Source organism: Leiobunum rupestre, chromosome 1, assembly GCF_980474605.1.
Source record: "Leiobunum rupestre chromosome 1, qqLeiRupe1.1.hap1, whole genome shotgun sequence".
In the NCBI taxonomy this organism is placed as follows: Eukaryota; Metazoa; Arthropoda; class Arachnida; order Opiliones; family Sclerosomatidae; genus Leiobunum; species Leiobunum rupestre.
In genome coordinates this window covers 11,474,696-11,483,321 of record NC_143384.1, presented here as the reverse complement: position 1 = coordinate 11,483,321, position 8,626 = coordinate 11,474,696, and the positions used below count along the sequence as shown (strand labels likewise).

Below are 8,626 nucleotides of genomic sequence, written 5' to 3'. Positions count from 1 at the left end.
ACGCATAGTGTACCAATTTGCATTATCTAAATTTAAAGTGTTCGAAAAGAGATTAATGTGGTGTAGCAAAGTTTACAACGTGGTGTTCTCAAAGTGATAATTTAGTGTACTAAACCATTGCTACTAGTATTCTAAATGTGTTATGCGTTCTTTAAGTGCACCCTGATCACTTTAAGATCACGGATAGGTGAAACGAGATCACTTATAAGCGATATTTTCAAAAGAGTGAACACTCAGAGATCGTAAAAGCACACATGGGAACACTTTGTAGAACATATTCAGATCACATGTATGTGCTCCAAATGTGTACAATAGTGATCTAAAGGTGAACGATTTATTTGCAGTGTATCATCGTTTTATGTACAATTACTTGGTAAATAACTTTTAGCTCTTTAAAAATAAATGGATTTAATGTAGCTTTACTTTTTCACGTATGCTCAGATAGTGACGGAAATCGAATACTTGTCAGTTACTTTGTAACGATGGAAGACGAAGGTTCACAACCAGAGCCAGAACCAATAAATCATCGACATGAAACGATAGTTAAATGCCCCTCTTTTATTAAGAAGTTTAACTCTGGGGGTTTCGGCAAATTAAATTCATTTTATGTTTACAACGGATCAATACCTATTGCTGGTACCAATATCCCGGGTACAAACAAAATATTGACGTGTAAGCTCTGTAATGAAGAAAAGAGAGGAGATGGGGTCGGAAATTTTGCACGACACTTGAAGGTACGTTCGTTACTACTAATGAAAAACCCTTTACGGAAAGTACGACGAAATCACGGCCGCAATTACTGAAAGCTAGTTTTCATTAGGGCAAAAAAAAAACGCCACGACGGATTAATTTGTAACAGGTCCAATGGAGAACGCCAGGGACGTCCGAACAGGGGTGGAAGGAGGGGCTCAATCCCTTCCGGTCATGAAGTCTGGGGGCGGAGCCCTCCCCAGATTTAATTTTAATTACTTTACCTCTTATAACAATCTGTTTAAAAATCACATATTTAGAAAACATTCTATATAACCAATGATTACAGTTGCATTTACCTAAGGTCATAAGTGGCATAACTACCCGAAGTGTGCCAATAGGAGCGTTTCCAATAGAAAATCTTCAATAAGAGCTTGTTCTACATAGACCAAAGAAACTTAGGACTTGTGAATTCCATATAATATGGTCTTTGTAATGCTTGCGCCGCAGACGCCGCTTCACAAACACATTACGTATTTATAGGCATGCCGCCGGGTCGGGTCGGATTCGGGTAAGCGTTTTCAACCCGAAACCTATCGGGTCTGGTCGGGTTGACCTTCCAACCCGACCAGACCCAACAATACGTTAAGAATATATAAAAAACATGTGCGATAATACACATTGTTGGGGAATCTGAATGCGGTCATTTCATTAATTGTAAGTTGAAGAATTAAGATTGTTTACACCGTGAGATAATTTTTAGAATTTATTTATTTCGAAAAGACTTATAGTGACAATAGCTTGTTCCAATTAGATAGCTAGTTCATCTTATGATTCTTATCAAACACCGAATTTAAGCAAGGTATCATTGAAAAATGTATCTTATTGACACACTTAGGGTAATTATGCCACTTATGGTAAAGTTAATGCTAATTGACCTTGTAAGTACGACATTTTAGGGGTGTAGATATGTATATAGATATATGGGTGGGAGGGAGGTTGTGTGGGTGTGTATTTATGTGTATGTATGTATATACATGCATATGTATATAAATATATCATATATATTTCAAATTCCATATATATTTATGAAATTTGAAATATTTTAGCCCCCCCCCCCCCTCGCCGTCTCAAAAACGGTCCGACGCCACTAGAGAACGCTGAAGTTGTCGTTCACCGTCGCTATGTTTCTGGCGCAATTCAGCCGTGGTGTAAACTGGACTCAATACCGACCAAATTGCTGCTGCCCATTTTTTGTTTATTGTATCGATATTACCAGAAGTCTATAAGAAATACCCTTCGGTGGGGGGGGGAGTATCTACCTCCTATAATTTTTCAGGGCATACTTTTATCACGTTAAAGATTCCGGGCGTGCACAATTTCCAGCGGCCTGTAAGATCCAAAAAGAATAATGCGTGTTCACTATTAATCCGCCAGGTGCGCGACCAGGCGATCGACATTTACAAGGTCTTTAAAAATGCACGTGCGTATTTTCAATACGTTCTCGTAAAGTTATTTCTTTAGTTATTGGGTCATTCCATGACAAAACGACCTAGTTTTTTTTAATTTTAACACCCGACCCCTTTCGATTTCGCCAAAATTTTGTATACAAGGTTTTTTGGGCCTAGGAAAACGATTTTGACAGTTTCATAACGATCGGTTTAGCCGTTTACGAGATACAGCATACGCGTTTTTTCAAAAGTTCGCCTTGACCCCCTAAATGTTTTCTAGTATATCTTATGACATAATTATCGCAAAATCACATGTAATACCTCATTTTAAAGACAATGCGCACCCTAATATGAATATTTAATCAGAGTTGTCATTTGACGTAAATGTCATTAAAATCTGGGTCTTTAAATAATTTGACCTTTGACCTTGCCCAGACACCTCAGTCGTAGGTCAACGATTTTAGCATTTTTAAAATTCCCACTGTCGAATACATAATAATCACTCAAAATCTCAAAGTAATATTTGTAGTTTTCGAGATATTAATTTTTGAAATTTACCCCACCACACACAAAATGAAATACCAAAACCATTTATTTTTATAGTTTACACACCAATTAATTTTTTATTTACACAAAACAGCTTAAACTTCTTTATACATGGAAAAGGCTTTGGTAATTTTATTTTTATCGTGTTCTTTGATTTGATAGCCTTTCGAATTTGGTAAACCTACAAGAATTTCAATTGCACATAGAACATTTTCACTTGACACCCAACTGCTATCGATCCTTCTGGGCCATGTGTATTTGTCCGAAATACCAGGGGGACGCAAAAAGTTTACAAAGAAGTCTCCAAACTCTTCTGATACTTCCTCAATTAATCCAACGTAAAGTTGGCCTTTGTAGACGCTGGCTACCAAATTTCCCACTTTAAAGTTTTCAGCCTCTTGATTTCGAGTATCTGACAATTCTAAAGTCGAAACCTTAACTGTGGTTAGCGAATCGTCATTAGATAACGGAGAAACCATGATTTCATTTAACGATTTCGGAACGAATTTATGAAACCCTCGAGTTCCTTTTACTGTTATGCCTTTAGAAAACCTTTCTTTTAAAAGTTCCTTTTGTCGCTCAATTTCTTCGTTTTTAACATAGATGAACTTGATATTTTCGAAGTTTGATAGGCAGAAATTAAACATATCTGTTGGAGTCAAAATCTGTCCAGTCACTGGTCGCTGAAGACTGACTCTTGCTGTTTTACGCTTCACTGTTCCGCCAATTCCGTCACAAGGTCCCTTGCCATGAGATGTGGCAAAAAAATGCCATTCAGCGTCCAAACCAAAATCTTGTTTGTGGCAACAGAGATTAGAAAAGTTGTATTTGTTTTTATACTGTCCAGCACATCCATCCGTAAAATAAATTAGCTTTCTAACATTAGGAACATGTGTTTTTATATTTGGAATTAGATAAGTTAAAAAACTGTGAACAGTATTGGTTGTATGTGTTCTGGTATCACTGATAATACAAAAATTTAAGTGGTTAAGTTCTCCGTTTTCGACTACCCTGAAGTAGATTACGAAGGGATGCACTGTCGCTTGAGAATTGTCCCAATGGAACCCTTGTGCTTCGTCTTGAATTACGAAGGAATAGTTCTCCGCAAAATCACCGAGAACAATTACGTCACCAGGTTTTAGAGTTTTTTTGAGGTTTTTAAGATAATTAGATTGCGACTTAGATGTGTAATGATGACGCGTTAGTTCAAGTAGTTTAATGGCCAAAGAGTCGAAAAAGTTTTGAACACTCTCGCTCAAGGTCATGAGCTTTGTGCTGTCAGTTGTCACCCATTGCATGAACTTTATATTTTCAAAATCTTCTAAAAGGTTCGTTAAATATTCATTTTCAAGTAGACCATTTTTCCCAGGACAGTCCTTGCACACCCTCATCATACAATTCCTGTTTTGAGTGTCACACACGGTGAGCGCCATGAAATCGATATCACATTTTAAAGGACAAGGAGACGGTAGAGCTGATATCATTAGCTTGACATTTTGATGATAGGTGCAGACACACACTGAATGTGTACCTGACGAACCTGCTAATACACACCAAGGTGGTCGTAGATAACAAAATGACGAAAATCTTAACGTCAAATCATGCTCTTCCTTGAATTTGTTATAGAGCTCTCTCAGGTTCAGCAGTACAAGCCTCTTTTGATGATGTTCTTTTTGACCTGTCTCGTGGTTTCTAACTGACACAAACTCCTTTTGTCCAGGTGTCATACGACTGTTATCGTCATTTTCGTAAAATTCAACGACCTTTGATTTAACGTCTTCGGTCAATATTAATCCCTTCGATTGTTTCTCTGGTAGCGAAAGAATTCCTTGACTAGATTTAAGATTCCTGCTTCGTTTGACCATGTATTCTGGTGCTCCAAATTCCTCCATTGTGCGTTGTATTCCAAATGGTGACAAGGTCAGGATCTGAAGCTTTTCGCCGTATGATGTCTTGGAGTTATTAAATTTATCTCTCAGTTCGTTCAAAATATTCTCATATAATCGATGTTCTTCGAGCTTTCTAAAAACATCGTCCGTAACCATATTATCGTCTGTTTCATCAAGAGAAATTTCCATTGACTCTTCTAATTTGCGTTTCAATGAATTGTTCACAGCGTTTAACTTAGTCCTGCTTAGAATTGTTTTTTGGCGAGATGACAAACCTTCTGTACAAAAGTTAAAAAATATATGTATTTATATATGTATACATATATAAATTCTTTCAAATTGAATATATTTCTTACTTCTTTTAACAGGAGATTCTCCCAAGTTTATTAGAGTTTCGTTAACTGCCACTAAAGCTATAGCTTTGTCGTCTTGCGTCGCATCTCCCGATGAACAAGGTTGACTAAATGAAAAAGAATCGCTTTCTTGTGATTCTTGTGCAGTGTGAACTTCTGAAACGTCCAACTGTATTTGGAGTTCATCCTTTACTTTTTTTCCAGCAGACATAAAACACTGGATGCACAACTTATTTCCAGCGATAACTTCAATTCCTCGTAACTTTAATTTTTTGAACAAATCCAATAAATAGTTTTTAGTCCACTCTTTCTTTCAGCGTCGTGAGTCCCAAAAGGATTCATACACTTCTTTTGACTCGTTGAATACCTTTTCATAAAAAGTTCTTCATGGTGACGACATATGTTTCTTATTTTGGACATAGGTATAGCTGTTCGGCTGCTAAGAACTAATTTGTCATCCTCGGACAGATGGTTGTTGATACCAACTGTTTTCGAAAGTGTTTGCAAATGACATTTACTACTGTCTCTCCAAAACGAACAATTTCAATCCATTTCAGGACTTTGTTCGAGAATATACAGTTAAATAAATTCTATTTCGCTACTCAATTATCGCTGTTAATATATTTAACTACTCAATTATAACTATTATATATTAAAAAGATATTAAAACAGTTTTACGTTATTAAAAACGTAATCGATATGACTAAGAGCAATATTGGGTTTTCTTGAGATATCTAGCACATTTCCATTTTAGGGTGCAGTAAGATACGCTACAATAATATTGAACGCCAGACTATACTAAGGACAAGCAATTTAGTGATGTCTTCTGTCTACAGATAACATGCAAAACTAAAAATAATATGTAAATAACTCAACTTAATTTAAGAATTAGTGTATTTGATATTATAAACTCAAAATTACCAAAATAATAATATTTTTAATTTATTTAGTAGGTCAACTAGTTTCGTGTATAAAATAGCATTTTCATTAATTTGAGGGGTAAATTTCAAAAATTAATATCTCGAAAACTACAAATATAACTTTGAGATTTTGAGTGATTATTATGTATTCGATAGTGGGAATTTTAAAAATGCTAAAATCGTTGACCTACGACTGAGGTGTCTGGGCAAGGTCAAAGGTCAAATTATTTAAAGGCCCAGATTTTAATGACATTTACGTCAAATGACAACTCTGATTAAATATTCATATTAGGGTGCGCATTGTCTTTAAAATGAGGTATTACATGTGATTTTGCGATGATTATGTCTTAAGATATAGTAGAAAACATTTAGGGGGTCAAGGCGTACTTTTGAAAAAACGCGTATGCTGTATCTCGTTAACGGGTGAAACGATCGTTATGAAACTGTCAAAATCGTTTTCCTAGGCCCAAAAAACCCTGTATACAAAATTTGGGCAAAATCGAAAGGGGTCGGGTGTTCTGTGGCAGGCGTTTTGTCATGGAATGACCCTATTGTCGTAGACAGGATGTTTCGAATTTTTAAGATAGGCGATATAGAGAGTTACATACTTCCCTCCGAAGGGCTATTATTATAGACATCTGATATTAACCGTTACGTACGAGTTAGACGATAACTATGTTTCATTTTTTATAGAAAAAACACCAAGGAGTTTCACTTGAATCCCTTGACGACAAGCTGGAAAAAAACTCGCGTTTTCTGGAGTCATATGACTTATCACTTAGAAACGTGAGAAAGTCTCCACAAACATCTGCCCAACAATTACGCTTCAAGCAGTGCATGGTGGATTTGGTGGCCGTAGATGGCCTTCCGCTCCAGTTTACTGAAGGAATGGCGTTCAGAGCTTTTATAGCCATGTTCCTACCCCATATTCGGCTACAAAGCCGCCGCACCATAGCCAGAGATTTGAAAACATTCGTTTCTCAAAATATTACCCCTAAGCTAAAGCATTCGTTACGCGGCGTTTCGTGTCTACACCTAACCCTAGATTTATGGAGCTCACGATCGCGAGAAGCGGTTATAGGGGTTAAATGTCACTACATTGAAGAGTCTTTTCAGCTTGTACATCGCACCCTCGCTTTTGCTCAATTCAATGCAGCCCATACAGGAGAAAACATTATCTCTACCCTTGAAGGAATCCTTGAAAATCTCGGTGTCTCATCAACACAGGTAGTTTTTATACCAAAAATTGAAGGGAATATTACGTCTCGCGTTTTAGTTTTTATTTTTAACTATAAACTTTTCATAAAAGTAGGCTTAACCGTACGTCTTAATTTCGGAAGCCTTCCTCATGTAAAATAATAAGTTCGGTGGCCAATCAGGAGCCAGAATCTTTCTAGCAAAACTCGAAGGCAGGGCGTACTCTCTTCGGATTGTCGCGAGTTCAAATCAGGCTTTGACGCTTCACATATTTACATTTATTTTCTTAAAACGTTTTCAGAAAACTGAAATTTTAAACCTAAAAACTATATAATGTTCTTATTTTGAAAATAAATAGTATTTAAAAGAAATAATGTGTTTACATAATATATAACAATACTAATTGCAAAAAATGTGAAGCATCGAAGCCGGCGACCATCTTATTTGGAAGAATTCTGCCTTCGAGCTATGCTGGAAAGATTCTCGCTCCTGATTGGCCGCCGTACTTTTACACGAAGGCTCCCGTAATTAAGATATACGGTTAAGTCTACTTTTACGAGATGTTTTTAATTAAGTAAAAATTTAGTTTAATCAGAGTCAAAACCGACTCATTTCGGTTGCACTAACCCTTTAAAGGGTTGCACCGGCTTTGAAGAAAAACCCCGAATAAGTTTAAGTAGATCTACCCATTTACGTTTTCGTATCTAACAATTATAAGATATAATTCGGATGGAGCACTTTTATCGTAACTTTCGAGAGAAACTAGTGAAATTTCAACGCCGATGCTAACTCTAACGAAGTCAGGTAATGGGTGTTATTTAACTTTTTTTCTAATTGTCTATAAATAATTTAGATTGTCACCGTCTGTGCTGACAACGCCAGCAATCTCACCAAGGCCTTCAACCTTCAAGCTTTATACGCGGAACCGTGGGAAGATGATGATTCAGATGGTAGTGACAGCGACGAATTAGATGATGGTAATAATACGGACTGTGGTGCAGCGAGTGGTTCGAGCAACAACACCATTGTAATGTAGGTATTTTATTTTTTAGCATGGAACGACGACAGTTGGATTGTCGTACAAGAAACCATCGAAAGAGCAAAGTGGACCAGATTGTCTTGCGTTGCCCATACATTGCAAATAGTTGTGGTTAACAATATACAAAATGACGTTTCGTGCAAATCAGTTGTCGACTACGTCAATGGCGTCATTATATTTTTTCGGAGGTCTACGAAATGGACGGAGATCTTAAAATTAAAATCAAATGGACTTGACCTAATATCCCCAGTGAAAACACACTGGAATTCTTTGTACTTTGCAATGGAGCGTTTTTTAAAAGTAATGTTATCATAAGAAAGTAATTTCTTTAAGTTAGACCCCGATTTAGGGCAATTTTTATGTCGATTTTTTTTGCCGACGTTGCATGGTTCCTAATTTTAGAATTATCGCGAGGTCTCTGCGCGCGGCCGTTTTAAAACGCCGAAGGCCCAAACACATATACGGTTCGCAAGTGATTTCAACCATAGATATAAGAAATGTATATAAAGGTCTAGATAAATTTCGGGGCGTCTAAGCCTAA

General features: G+C 36.7%; 1 protein-coding gene across 1 annotated transcript; it reads left to right on the top strand.

Annotated features, from left to right (window-relative positions):
* Window positions 1-482: 482 nt before the first annotated feature.
* On the top strand, window positions 483-8,400 carry LOC149961088 (uncharacterized). Its single transcript, XM_090155998.1, has 4 exons — window positions 483-734; window positions 6,543-7,076; window positions 7,900-8,023; window positions 8,099-8,400. Exons 1-4 carry the CDS (start codon window positions 483-485, stop codon window positions 8,398-8,400), a joined length of 1,212 nt encoding a protein of 403 aa, XP_090012124.1.
* The last annotated feature ends 226 nt before the right edge of the window (window positions 8,401-8,626 follow it).